Source organism: Sitophilus oryzae, unplaced genomic scaffold (assembly GCF_002938485.1).
Source record: "Sitophilus oryzae breed Bouriz unplaced genomic scaffold, Soryzae_2.0 scaffold_1443_pilon_pilon, whole genome shotgun sequence".
NCBI classification, from domain to species: Eukaryota; Metazoa; Arthropoda; class Insecta; order Coleoptera; family Curculionidae; genus Sitophilus; species Sitophilus oryzae.
The window spans coordinates 756,541-771,738 of record NW_022146108.1 but is presented as its reverse complement, the minus strand read 5'-3'; the positions used below and the strand labels follow the sequence as shown (position 1 = coordinate 771,738).

The following is a 15,198-nucleotide window of genomic DNA, read 5'->3' as shown; positions in this document are numbered from 1 at the left end:
TACTAAGCAACTGCTCCATAAGTAATCATGGGTCTTACTATCATGGTATACATCCAGCGCAAAATGTTAGGGGCGCAGCCCTACCTATTTCCCGCCAGTCTTCTGCATATCATGAGAGCCTTTGTGGCTTTGCTGGTAATGTTCTTAATATGCCTGTTCCAGAGAAGTTTACTATCCAGGGTTATTCCCAGATATTTCACTTCCTGTGATGGCAGTATTTCCTTTCCATCTAGATGGATTCTTTTCAAGTTTTTCAAACTTCGCTTTCTGGTGAATGGCACTACTGCTGTTTTATCTGAGTTAATACTCAGCCCGACAGTCCTGCACGTCCGACACAGATAAACATTAGCATTTTATATATGTAGATTTTTTATGTGGTTTATATTTTTTAATTTGAAAGTTGTTCTTTCTTAAATCTTGATTTTCCTCGGTCGTAAGTCCTGAGAAATTTCTTCGAGTATCTTAGAGGATACTCATTCCAAGTTATGGATGGAGTCTTCCAGATTCTTGAGTTCCGCTTTAAGTTGATTTACTTGGGAAGCAGAGCAAAGCCAAGTACTTGGGGTGGATTAGATACTGGAGTGGACTTGTACCAGATATGAAGCGCATTGTGATAAGTTGTCGATCTACGACCTGTCAGGACTGTTTAGCCACAGTCAGTGAAGCACAGTAGTATTCGGCAGCCGAATTCTTTGTTGCCTGCTTATTGTATAAATCGTTGCTTCTCTTTTTGTCGCGCTCGGCTGGAGCTTTCATTTATTCGAATATTATGGCACCTCTACCATTACTTATTTCTCTGCGTTTACGGTACATTTGTTCGGCGAGGTGGCGCTTTTGCCGCAACGACGAACCTACGCCGTAAATCCCGGCCGGAAATTGCCAAAGTTTTCCCAACTGTAATGATGTGTAAAAATGAGCGGACGACTGTCTCTGGTCGACGCTGAATCATTCTTATCGAACTGGAAAGGGCGATAGTTTATTTTTTCGGGACTAAGTCGCTCTGGTTAGATTATCGGTAAAAAAGACTTTTTTCTATTGTTTTTTTGTAAAAGTATTTTTAGTAAGTTTTCTTGGATTTCTTTCACGCTTCAGTTCATCTCCGAATTTAGAATTCTCTACTTTTTTTCGGAATCGTATCAGTTAGAACCGGGAGACCTTGGTAGATGTGGAAATTCTAGTTCCTTGGGAGGAACTGGTTTCTTAGTTCTAGTTCCACCAGAGGAATCATTTCTTGAACTAGGTCTTTAGTTCACAATCACTATAGTTCCCGACTAACATTGACATCCCCGTTGCTTGCTAATGGGGTTCGTTGTCAGTCAGAACTATTCCACAGCATGATCTGTATAATTTTTATAATCTACGAAATATAACAAGACGTCTAATTGCGTATGTTAAAAACATATAGGTAAGTTTTATTGCAGATAAAAAAAAATAAAAAAGAAACTCAAATCAGAGTTTAATAAACTGTATCACAAATCAATTGGAGCAAATAATACGTAAATTTTACTTAAAGCTTGTTGTTTTTGTCTAAAAATTCAGAATATCTACTTCGTTTTATAAGATATTTCTTAATTTTAGGGACCTAAAGTGAAACATTCCCATAAAATATTCAAAGGACAAACTAAAAATCAAAAACAGTATCCACGACAATTTTCTGTGGTAATTACGCCGGCTGTGGCAATAGACAAGGCCGAATCCATCATCGTCGCCTTGCATTATATCTCGGGACTGCCGACTGAATAGATTCCTGTGAACTAGTCTTTTAATTAGTTCCTCTCAGTCCTTTAGGTCCGGGACAGGTAACATACGGTTGGCACACTCCACTCTCGCCTAGCGTTGGGCTACGATCGCGCTTGTCGATCCGTATGTACGTAAACTAGTCTTTTATTTAGTTCCTCTAGTTCCTCTAGGTCCGGATCCGATAACATACGGCTGGCAGGTATCGGGCTACGATCGTGCTGGTCGATCCGTCGCCATCGCATATTATTATATATCGGTCACAGTCTCAATCCCGGAATAGGTCCTGAGGAACTGGTTCTTTGAGAAACCGGGAACTAGTTCCTTTCATTCCAGGATCGGAATAGTTCATTGGAACTAGTTCGTTCTCGAACTACACACCTCTAGACCTTGGTATTGTTTCTGCAATAGGTACTTCCCAATTTTCTTTGAAACTATGAAAATATATAAAAAAATAATATATGTTAATATTACATTTTTTTAAGGAATACTGATTAAAATTCGACCATTTTCAGATGTTTAGTATTAATACACAATATCTAAGTTTTAGAATATTTGTCTTCACTGTCTTTAAATTCGAAATTTGACAAGTGTAAAAAAAAGTTTAAATGCAAACGTAAAGTATGTATTAGAATGTCTTTCAAAAAAATATTTTAAGATCTACAGGATGGATAAAAAAGTGTGAGTTGGTCGGGATTATTTTTTTTAAAGGAACACCCTGTATATTATTTCTTTGATAGGGTAGAATTAAAAAATAAACATTTTTTTATTTAAATTATTTAAAAATTTTTAACGGTTTTGCGGATATTCGTAATATTATGGTATATTTGTAACATGTGGTGTTTTAAACAGTAATTTTTTATCAAAACTTTCTAATGATTTTTATCTAGTATTTTATCATTGAAAGAGCCATAGGTATGTTAAAAAACTATGAGTATTTTCAAAACAGCTAAAAATTTCAGAATTCTTTAGATATAAAAAAAAATTGTTATTTCTTTATTGAACAAAGAAAGAATATACAGGGTGTTCGATTTAAAAAAAAAACAAGAAAAATTATTTTATATTTTAGAAAGTTTGGCACAGAATTTTGAACACCCTGTATTGTTTAAGATTACGTTATTTATAACAAAGTAAAAAAGTACAGACCAACTATAGTAAGGACCTTCAATAGTACTTACAGTTTTAATTTTCAGGACATTTATTTTGGTGTCCTTAATATTTTTTTTTAAAAAGGTTGAAAAACATATTTAATAATATCTTAGGATTACATAGAGTGATCAGAGAGGAAACCAAAAATGCAATAATATACAGGGTGTTCCATTAAAAAAAAATATCCCGATCCACTCATACTTTTTTGGGCCACCCCGTAGAAGTCAAAATATTTTCCTGAAATACATTCTATTACGTACTTTAGGTTTGCACTTAAACAACATTCATTCCCAAAGTTTTCTGTTTTAGTCTATAATTATAATTCTAACATTATATTTTCTGAAAAGAAACTACGAAAAATATAAATATATTTATTCCTTTTTACCTGTATAATCTGGATAAGACGTGATATTGCACGAAAGCCGAGCCAGCCCTTCAGCCTGCAAGTGTCACACGATTTGGATCTCCATTAAGGTTTTTTACGTTTTTTATGCAACCACTTCAGCACGGCAAGTTGATCCTTGAAACGTAAGTGGCCTGTTTATAACCTATTTTCACTCTAAAGCAACGAAAAAAAAAAAATGTTTTTTGTTCAAAAGAAATTTAAATAAAGAATGTACCGTGCGATCTAAAAAAAACTGTGTCAAATTACCTTAGAAGAGACAATCTATTATGTCTATGTTTTAGCTGGATAAATTTTTTCTTTGAGATACTTCAGAACTTTTTATGGGAGGGAGAAATTTAATCACCTTGTATGTCACCTTGTGTCAAGGCTTTGACAAAATCAGTATCTGAGACTTTTATAGAGATTAGTTCTCCAATATCAGACGTACCAAAGTTCATGGCACGAATGGTTGTCGTCTCGGCGATCTCAGTGATGAGGTGTTCCGGTGTTTCCCCATATTCCCCACAAAATCTGCATTTGCCAATGTTTCTTAGCTTTAATTTACTGAGAAGTTCGTTGAGGAGATTTTAATAATGATTTAATAATAATATAAAAAAAATAGATAAGGCTATTAATGAAAAAGGTAGAATAGTCCAAAAACATGCTACATTTGTACTAATAAAACTAATATAACCAACAATAAAAATAAACAAAGGATGTTATCGTGGGGACTGTAATAAAGCAAAATAAAGCACTAAATCACCATAATACACCAAAACGCGCGTCCAGTGTAAAAATAAAAGTATTTTGGTGTAGTGTGGTGATTTAGTGTTTTATTTTGCTGTGTAACACCAAAGGTTCCAACCTCCAACTGTAAACTGTAATAAAAAAAGAAACGAAATTATCGTTATTATCTACAACCAAATTAACCTAACCTACAGTAAGATTAGCCATGAAAGCATGACTAAAATATGACTACCCGTAGACACTTACTTGTTTCTGCCTTCCGGCTTCATCAATACGGGAGGAATCAGCAACGATAAACTAGTGATTGTGAAAAAAAGAAAAAGGGAAGAAAATGAGGCACGAGGCACCATTTGCAATCTGGTTAAGCAGTAGCTCACAATTCGCAAGCATTGCTACCGAAAAACCGATGCGGAGGTACTCCAACATACTAAACTTCAGAAAAAAGTCGTTGATTTTTTTTCTGTCTGAGAAAGTCCTGAGAAATATTTTCAAAAGTTTTGGATCATTGGAGGATTTCCATTCCAGGTTACCAATGGAGTCTTCCAGGTGTCTGAGTTCTGCTTTAAAATGGTTTCCACTTGGATATAAGGAGAAAGTAAAGAAAATCTTGAGTGTAGAGAGAAACTAAAGAAAATTTTAAAATCTATGCTGTTTACACCTGTTTTATTATACAAATTTACAAATAATTTATAGTATTGTTACTTTGATGATATAGATCAGACCAAAATTCAATAAGTTCCTCCTCAGCGTTAGCTTCCACACTTAAACCACTATTTTGAAAATGTAAAAGATTGAATTCATTAAGAGTAGCTGGTGACCAGATAACGTTTACGTCATCTTCGCTGGGCGTTGGATTGTCGTATTTTGCGAAATTGGTCCATAGTTTTACCATTTGCCTCCAACTAATATCTTCAACACTGCCTGTTACAATTTCAGGCGTGTATGGGGTATAGAATAGGTACCCAATGTCGTCTGCATGAGATGCTCCTATTAGAAAAAAAAACATTCATAAAAACGTTGGAAACTACGATTCAGCAAAGACAATGCCATGAGCGTCATGCCACCAATAATCTCCTTTTTTTTAAAGAAATTTAAATTTCCCACTAGGGATTAAGGTGGTAGCTCTGATGTAAAAAGTGTCAAGTTACCATATTTATTTATTTATTTCCTGTCATTGTCATTGACTTTTTGGTTTAAATGAATTGTGTTGTGATATTTTAAGTTTAAAATTTTTTACTAGTAGATCTTGCAGTCGAACATTATTCTCTTTAGAACCTCTTTTAGTGTGAAGTATACAAGATAGCTCAATAGCCGTAGCAAAAAACTTGGGTAAGCGGTAGTAATGACCCATTATGTCTCTTAAGTGCTGGAGGTGAGTTTTGTTGATGTAAATAATAACTGTTTACATATTTATAATTAATCTACTTTTGGCTCCTAAAATATTTTGATTGAAATAAAATAATGTAAAACCTCTGACGAGGGGTAGGGGACTCAAAAAACTCACAATCTTTTAGGATGTTTATTTCAAAAACTGAAAAAACAAAAAATATCCTAAAAGATTGTGAGTTTTTTGAGTTCGCTACCCCTAGACAGAGGTTTTACATTGATATGTACTCACACTGGGTTGGAGAACGTTTAGTTAAAATAAAATATATAAAAGTGGGTAACACTGTGGCGGTCAAGCTTAATCACGTGACGAAAAGTTTATTTGGTATGATCTATAATAACAATAGCTTTTATACAGGATGTCTCATGTCACAGTGAGTCATACCAAATTTGTTATTTAAATAAATATAACACATTGTATGTTATTTTGTAACAATCAAATTTCCTCGCAACGACCTCTGTGTGCTAGCTCATAAAATATCGCAAATAGCTATTATTTTTGCATCATGTTTACTATAATTTAATTGTTAAATATTATTTTATTTAAATTTTACAATTATGCAACCCGATATACACCGCGCTATAGATACACAATATTGTCACTGGACCAGGCACACCAGCAGTAGTAGGCTTTTTGTCCATCTCTCTATATCTTTGATCATCACCTCCGCCACTTGTCACTGTCAGATCAAATCAGATGTTTTTGGATTTATTTATCCTTTGTTTTGGTTATTGAAATTTTATAATTATCAGATAAAATTTCGTAGCTAAATTGGTTATTTTTGATGTGGATCGCAGTGTGCAATTCGTTCTTTTAATTGTGGAATTTCTGAGTTTAGTTCGTTCATTGACCGGATATGGAATATGGCTGAGGAGAAAACATCATTTTTTATTTATGCCTTTTTGTGAGTTGGACTAGTCAAGATATATAGTTCTCTATCTATATCCTGGAGGGAGATTTCCGGTTGAAATCTGATTTTGTGAAGGAAATCGAATCCTTGCATCACTTCTTGTGTACTCCCCGACCGAGAATATCGTCGTGAAGAACTGGCTGCCGTTTCGTGAAGCATTCCCTGTTGGTGAATAGCAGGTCTTCGTAAAGAAGGATTAAGGCTTCCGAAACACATTTGGTCAGAAACGTGGTTAGATTTTGTTCAGTTTACATGGACCACCGACCAATTTCCGTAAGGGATTAAATAGCCAAATTTTTCCGACCGATATCCCGATTCCACGTGCTCAAGTAGTCCCCGAACAGTTCACAGGTATGCTATAATTCTTCTGCCTATTCTAAGTCAATGCTCAACTGATTTTTGTTCATATGTTGTCTGGTTTTCGACTTTTCCACGCCCACGTGGTGTAGAAAGATTAGTTGAGTCTTATTTGGTTGTTCGTAATTGTAGAGCAAGGAGACCGATCCAGACCGTAGTGCACAGAACAGTCCAGAATTCCATCCTGTTGCCCGTGTAGAGGTACCCGTTGGACATCATAAACCCTCGTTGAGGTAAAGTTCAGATTTGATTAGTCCTTCTTTATTACCTTTATTAACTCCTACACGTTGTGCTAGTCCTTGTACTATAATTGAGGCTCTTTTCTAAGACAACCAATATTATTTAGGGTTTTTATGTTCACCTTTTGAAGTCCTATACCTGGCTGGCATCCGTACGTCTGCTGACATCCGTGGGCTCCAGTGACAGTATACCAAGCTGCTGTGCACCGCCGCGCCGTAGCCACGCTGTAGCTATACACCGTAGCTCAGCCGGAGGAACTTCCGAGTTGTTTTCAAGTATGTCACATCGAGTAGAGTAAGACTGTTTAGATTTTAGTTAGGTTTAGATTTGCTATTTGTATTGCGCCCTTAGAGCATACTTAGTTTAAGTTAAGGGGGATGACGTCTTAGTTTTAGTATAGCTTAGACCATTTTCATTTTTCATTTATTCTTATCGATTTAAACTTTACTTCATTTCATATACATTTCATCATTTTCTTTATACATTGAACCTTTTTGATGTTTCAATAAATTGCTTAAATATTTTTAGTAGTATTATTTGCAGTCTAGTCTCATAGTTAAGTTAGAGTCACTTAAGTACAAATAGTTATAGAATATTTGAAGTTCATGATAGTTGCACTCAACAGTTCGAGGTTAGTGTTGAAGTCTACTTAATAGTTACATCTTTATTGCCGAGTTCATAGAGTATAATCTCGTGGCGCCCTTTTATTAATATCTTTGAACCCCGATCACCCGGCTGTTAAAATTAAAAAGCTAGTGGCCTCTATGCAACTCATCCTAATTAAGTAAACTTGTGTTTTATTGAACTTCAAATTAGAAAGGGCGTGGCAATTTAGTATATGGATTCTTTTTTTATATATTCTTTATATTTATATTCTATTTTTATTATTTAATGTCTCTATTTCAACATTTTTCTACAGTCTTATTGCTACTTTTTTGTTCTACAAGATGGTATTATTATTATATTTTAAAACCAATTTAATTTTATTACATCTGTTCAAAGACATGTTTAAAAAATAAAAGCTAAAAAGCGAACATTAACGAAATTTTCGGAAGTATTCGGGATTTACAAACTTTTAAGGTGGTATTTTAACCAGAATGAAAATACACAGATTTTCTGCACTAGACAACAATACATACATCTCTTCTAGTTTCCAAGAGCCTAATGATAAAGTTCGAGTCTGTACCAAAAATATTTTTATTTTTTTTTTAAATTAAATATGATTTCTTGGATCTTTTTCATACATTTTCGTGTCCAATCGAATGATATTTAACAAAGAAAGCATTCCACAAATAAATCCCAATACTAACCAGGTATATCTCTAGCACCTGCTGTAACCTTGGCATAATTCAATGACGTATCTCTCGAAAATTTGTATAAAAAGACAGGTTGAACTGATGAAAGTAAATGATTCTTTACAGTCCCAAAAATCCCAGGAATGTATCTTGTATCACTGAAAGCCTAAAAACAATAGTTTTAATCTTCCTAAAGCAATATTTATTTTTAGTTGCAATTTTCAAGTTTTTATCTCCCTAGTACCTTTATATAACTATCCCTGTCAAAGGCTTGGAAATATCTTTCTTGGTATTTCTTTACATATGCATCTTTAAGTATTGTATTTCCTCCAAAATCAATATTGTGCGGTATAAAATCTTCAACAGGTATAGATTTATTACTATATTCTCTTATGAGTTCAAACAAAATGCCTTAAAAGAAAAAAAGAGTATTATTAAACCCAAAAAGAACAAAGTTCCAGAAAAAAATGATAAACTTCTATGTTATACCTTCTCTGTCATTAAATCCCAATAGTAAAGGAATTTGATTATATTCTCCCGAAGTCAATATATCAATGACATTCCTAGATATAAATGCGTCATTTGCTGGATCTTCAATCTTTAAACCCATAACATTTGGTCCACCAGGTTTTTCAGTCGCAGATAAGATCACTTGAAGTTGAACTAACTCCGTAGCTGAAAGAGTGCTGAATAGATCGACAGCTTCATCTTCCGTTGTAATATTGTTATTGACTGAATTAGCAAGCGCGACAATATTGTGGTAACTATAGTCAGCAAAAGAGCACAAAGCAGCTCCACTTTCCATTATAGCTTTTTGAAACAATCCTCTAAAATAATACTTAATATTATTGACATATTAGATTAAGTTAACTACATTTATAAAAATTGGTATGGGTATAGATTTAGTGAATAATAAAGCTCCGATTTACAGCCTCAAGTAGCAAATAAGTAGCGAGTATAAGATATATTTAATAGGAAATTGTTAGAACGTAACTAGAAAATATTTAAATAATCCTTTTTTAACTACAATAAAACAGTTTGGTAATATAGGAGTTCTATAAATAGTATACTAGGGGCTGGCATTTCTGATCTTGGGTGCCGATTTTCGTGTGTATGAAGGTACGATCAACACGCTTAGCAAAATTATGATGTACTAAAGATGTACTGGAGACAGAAGATGTACTGAATAAAGACAGAAGGCAAGTATTTTCCCAAGCGCATGGAATCTAGTGTCAGATTAAGTAGTTATGTAATAAATATTTCGTATTTTTGCTCTCTCCGACTTACTAGATTGCCATAGCGATTCGCTCCTATACATGTAACCGCCGCGCCGACCCAAAGTTTCGCTTGCCAGCAGGGTATACAACTCTTAGAGTTTTATGCAACTACCAATGGAACACAATTCTTTTGTGATAAAGATCTAACATTGAACATCCGATATCATATGGTTTCAGTGTCCAGCGCTACACATATTCTGTGCTCTTATATGGAATGGAATCTTGGATCCTGAAACCAAAAACTATATGCAATAAAGAAAATTGAAGCCTTTGAAATATGATTACTTCGTCGGATTCTGAAGATATTTTGGACGGATAGATTTTAGTCTGAGGATATAAATTTAATATGGATCAATTTGATCCGTATTAAAAGGGAACAAGAAAGAAAGAGCTTCCAAGTATATTAAAGAAAAGATAATCCGAATACTTTGGACATATTCTCAAGAAGGACAAATACCATCTACTACACCTTATCATCAAAATTTAAATTGAAAGGAAGCGAGGTCCAGGCAGAAGACAGATATCTTGGATGAAATACATAAAATATTGGTCAGGAATGACTGTTCGAACGCTTGTCTGAACAGCTGAAACATTTCGATGTAGTTATCGAAATCTCCTGATGTTTGAATGTCTTGGTTTGTCAGCAATCTTCGTTAAGAATAGGCACCTCAAGACGAAGAATGGAAAATTAAAACAGAATGCAAAAACTATGTTGAATACGTCTCATTTATTATACACCTTTACAAATAATTTATAGTTTTGTTACTTTGATGATATAGCTCAGACCAGAATTTAATAAGTTCCTCCTCAGTATTAGCTTTCATTCTCAAACCAGTATTTTGTAAATGCAAAAGGTCAAATCCATCAAGAGTGGCAGGTTTCCAGATAATGCCTACTTCATCTTCGCAAGGTGTTGGAGTGCCATATTTTGCGAAATTGGTCCATAATTTCACCATTTCCCTCCAACTGATATCTTCGAGACTCTCTGGTTTAATTTTAGGGGTATATGGTGTATAAAAGAGATAACCGATTTCGTCTCCATGAGATGCTCCTAATGAAGAAATAATTGATTTAAAAATGCTGAAATGCTGAAAATCTTTACTATAAAAATATTATCTGAAATTTTTAAATTTCTTTATTTTATTGTATTTATATATAACTAATCAATACTTAATTAATTGTCTTATAATGTAATATAATATTATCAATTTTCAATTGAATTGGATTTTGTAAAATTAAATTCTAAAATATTTACATACTTATAAGCGAGGAATACTCACCAGGTATATCTGTAACGCCTGTTGAAACTTTGTCTAAATTCAAAGACGTGTCTTTAGCAAATTTGTATAAAAAGACAGGATTAACTGCTGTTAATAAATGATTTTTTACAGCTGCAAAGATTCCAGAGAGGTATCTTGTTTCGCCGAAAGCCTAAAAATAATAAATAATCTTTAAGCAATAATTACTCTTAGATGAAACTTTCAATTAAATATATGGCTGTTTTTGTTATTATAAAAAATTGCTAAACTTTTACATGATTAAGTTATACTGAATATTTATTTGGTATTTAAATAACTAAGTGATTAGTTCCTTAGTACCTTTATATAACCATCCCTCATGTTAAAGGTTTGAAAATATCTTTTCTGGTATTTCCTTACATACAAATCTTTGAGTGTTGTATTTCCTCCAAAATCAATATTATGTGGAATAAAATCTTCAGCAGGTATAGATTTATTATTAGATTCTCTTATTACCTCAAGCCAAATACCTAAAAAATAAACACAAACATATGTATTAGTCTAACACAATGAAAAATGCATAAAGTTCTAGAAGTTACCTTCTCTGTCATTAAACCCCAATAGTAAAGGTACTTGATTATATTCTCCCGAAGTCAATATATCAATGACGTTTCTAGATATAAACGCATCATCTGCTGGATTTTCTATGCTCAAACCTATAACACTTGGTCCACCAGGTATTCCAGTGTCAGATAAAACCACCTGAAGTTGAACAAACTCTGTAGCTGAATGAGTGGTGAACAAATCGACAGCTTCATCTTCCGTTTTAATATTGTTATCTACTGAATTTGCCAAGGCTACAATATTGTGATAACTGTTGTCAGCAAAAGAGCATAAAGCAGCTCCACTTTCCATTATAGCTTTGTGGAACAAACCTCTAAAATAATAATCGTTAATATTATTAAGATACTATAGATTCAGTTGTAGTAATACTGAATGGCTGTGTTCATTCCATCGTAGTTTTTTAAAAGCCAGTAAAATAACGGTCTATACTAACTTGTAGAACGCTTACAAAAATAGTAACTGATACGGGAACACTGGTTAAATTCAACTAAACTTCATAGTTATCGCACCAAGTATGGTGTCATCTCTTTGATGCGACGATTAAAACGCCGACAAAGCAGGGAGTGATGACTTAAAATGGGGTAAATACAACTGATATCACTATCTGTGGTAATAACAATGTCTTAGAGATGAGAAAAAAAATAAAAGAAGCAATTCGTTAGCAATTTAAAAATAAACTGTGAATAACTAAACCGCAAATGGCACAGCGATTGCATTCTTGTTATCACTTTAAGTCGAAAATTGCAAAATACAACAATATTAATATGGGTATTAATATGGATGATTTCAGTTTAGGCGATGTATGCACAGAATGGGCTAGTCCTAGTAGAATACTACTAATTCACACACTAGCGATTTTTAACTGTAATTTTTATCTGTTCATTTTATAAGGTTTTTAATCCAAATAAAATATATGTATAAGAAAATGAATCACATTCTCATAACTACTTTTTTGTTCGGCAAGATGGTGTTTATATCAGATTTTCTTTTTTTTTGTTCGAAACATTACTGTTTATTTAAAGATTAATAGGTATTCCTTACTTGGATAATGGAGACAGAACATGATAATGTACCGAAGCCGAACCTGCGCTTTCTCCGAACAAAGTTACACGGTCTGGATCTCCATTAAATTGAGCAATATTGTCTCGAACCCATTTCAAAGCAGCTACTTGATCTTTAAAACCCAAATTTCCTGGTACAGTTGATGCTTGTAGATATCCTAGGATATTAAAGGATTTACTCGTGAGAATTGTGTAAATAATGTGAGATAAAAATGTCTACCAAAAAATCCTAAACGATAGTTGATTGTAACTAGTACAATATCTTCTGTGAGAAGAAATTCAGGTCCATATGTGCTTGGTCCGCCAGATCCTGACGTAAATGAACCTCCGTGTATCCATACCATTACGTCTTTGGCTTTAGTGTTTTCTTCTGGCAACTAGAAATTTATGTACAGGGTGGTCGAAATTGGTCTGTTTTAACAGAGAAATCCTATTTCCTGACTATATAGAGCAAAATCGACATAGATGTCATGGACTCGAGTTCTGAGACACGTTTAATGGCTTAAACCGCCTGTTGATATTTTCAATGTCGGTTTTGCTTTATCTAGTCAGGAAATAGGTTTTCTCTGTTAAAACAGACCAATTTCGACCACCCTGTACACATAGACTGCAAATCATAGAGGTATACAGTACGTTGAAGATAATTGGACAAAATAGATACATTTTTTTTAAAGAGGCTATGTATTTTGTAATATACCTGGTCAAAATTTAGAGTACGTGGTTTCATATACAGGAGATCTTTTAAAACATTTAGAATTTACTGAAAAGTAGAATAAAATTCAAAAAATATTTAATTTTCGAAAAAACCTCTGTCAGAGAGTAATTTCAACATTTTTGTATGAAAACATGTGTTGTATGAAAATTAGATATTATATTTAAAGATCCTATTTTTGTACAATAAAATCGCAACTACCAAAATACCTTTTCGAAAAAAATCAATTTCCAGAAGACGCTCGTAATATTAATATACGCAAAAACCGTCTATTCGTCCGCAGGACAACCGTCTATTCCAGCCATCTTTGTATGAGTCATCTTTTACCTACTCAATTTCAAAAAAAAAGCATAAAAAATGGCCAGATCATATAAAAGCTTAAAATATAAACAGTTTTAAATTCTATGCCCGTCAATGTTTTTTTTTGGTGTACAATAGAGTTTTTTTTATTACAATTAATTGCGTTTTAATTATGTACGTACTTTTTTTTGTTTATTTTAAATGTCATCATAGTTAAATGTTATGAGTTAAATGGAACAGCCGAACATAGAAGTTTCGAATGTCGCTCCTTTTCATTTTGAACTCTCATTTTTTTGTTTATACTATTTATATTTTATTTATATCAGCGTATTATTTTTCATTTTTTCATTTGTAATATTTTGTTTAACAGTTTCATTTGGGAAATAAAAACATTTATTAATATTATTATTCAATTACTTACTATCAAAATGTAACAAAAATGCAATTTACTTTACTAATAATAATTTTCCTTAACGATACAGAAAGTATATTATTCATTTAAATATGGTGTATTATTATTAAGCAATCAAATAATTAAATTATTACATACTACTTACATTTCTAGTAAAAACGTTGAGAAAAAGACAGTCTTCGTCACCTATTACTGAGTTTGTTAAAGCATTGTATTGGGGACAAGCATTACCCTCAACAGTTGCATTCTTTACACCATCCCAGGCGACTGGAGCTTCAGCAACCTAAAGAGAAAATACCGTATAATCCAAAAAAAACGGCGTCCAGTTGTCTAGGAAATGACAATCAAAGACATTTCCCAAATAAAATCACAGCAATCTTCGTTTAATAGCCATAGCTGACGCCGTTTTTTTCGATCATATTGTATTAATGATTTCATTATGACATTAGTTTTGCGTCATATCATGGTTAAATAATGACTAGTGTTTTTTGCTTATATTTCCTGTTTTTTGCTTATGATATCTTTGTATTATAGTTAACTTCTTTAAGTTATTAGCATTAACTTTGTAAGCAACAAGCAATGCTATAAAATATCATGAGAATAATATTTGTCAAAGGTTTAAAGTTCTGTTAACTATTTTGGCTGTGACAGTTGGATTCTAATAAAAAAATAGACTAAAAAGTAAAATTTAAAGAATTATGATATTATATCTCAAATGAGATTATGACTTAACCAATATAAACCTAAAAGGATTGAGTGTCTAAAAAAATTGAAACTAAAACCGATTTTGTATAGAAATGAAAAGTGTGATAGAGATTTGGTGGTATTGATATTTTGTTAGAATGAATAATAGCATACCATTAAACGAAATTTGGGAATATCAAAAGCTAAACATAATAATATAGTAGTACAGAACAGAGGACTAAAATTAATACTGAAACAACCTAAAATGTTGACTAGAGACAAAAATAAATTTAAAAAATGTGTATAAGTAAGAACTTAACAGTTAATAGCTAATGTTTTTTAAGATAAATAAGTATACGTTTATTTTAGTTATTATTACTCTATTACCTTAAATCTTCTTGTACCATTTGGAGAAGTTGCATAAGGAACACCCAAAAAACTGTAAAACTTAGACCCATTATAATCATAACTTATAGAGCCCTGTAGGGCTCCTTGTGTAATTGTTACAAGTGGTTCTGTTTCTCCATTGGTTGCGTTTGATGCAAAGAATATAGTTATAACTAACACAAATACTTTAATGAAATACATTTTCGATTGGTTTAGTTTACCAAATATTACTTTTTATATAAAATATTTATATCTTATCTCTAGGAAAATACTAGTAAAGTATTACATTTTTTAAG

General features: G+C 32.7%; 1 protein-coding gene across 1 annotated transcript; it reads right to left on the bottom strand.

Annotated features, from left to right (window-relative positions):
- Positions 1 to 4,662: 4,662 nt before the first annotated feature.
- Positions 4,663 to 15,136, bottom strand: LOC115877331 (bile salt-activated lipase-like). Its single transcript, XM_030893477.1, has 12 exons — positions 14,903 to 15,136; positions 13,977 to 14,114; positions 12,628 to 12,784; positions 12,388 to 12,565; positions 11,322 to 11,659; positions 11,083 to 11,252; positions 10,765 to 10,915; positions 10,229 to 10,535; positions 8,697 to 9,034; positions 8,452 to 8,618; positions 8,223 to 8,373; positions 4,663 to 5,005 (listed from the first exon to the last, which is right to left on the bottom strand). The coding sequence occupies exons 1-12, from the start codon at positions 15,101 to 15,103 to the stop codon at positions 4,695 to 4,697; spliced, it is 2,607 nt and encodes an 868-aa protein (XP_030749337.1). The 5' UTR covers positions 15,104 to 15,136; the 3' UTR covers positions 4,663 to 4,694.
- Between the last annotated feature and the right edge of the window lie 62 nt (positions 15,137 to 15,198).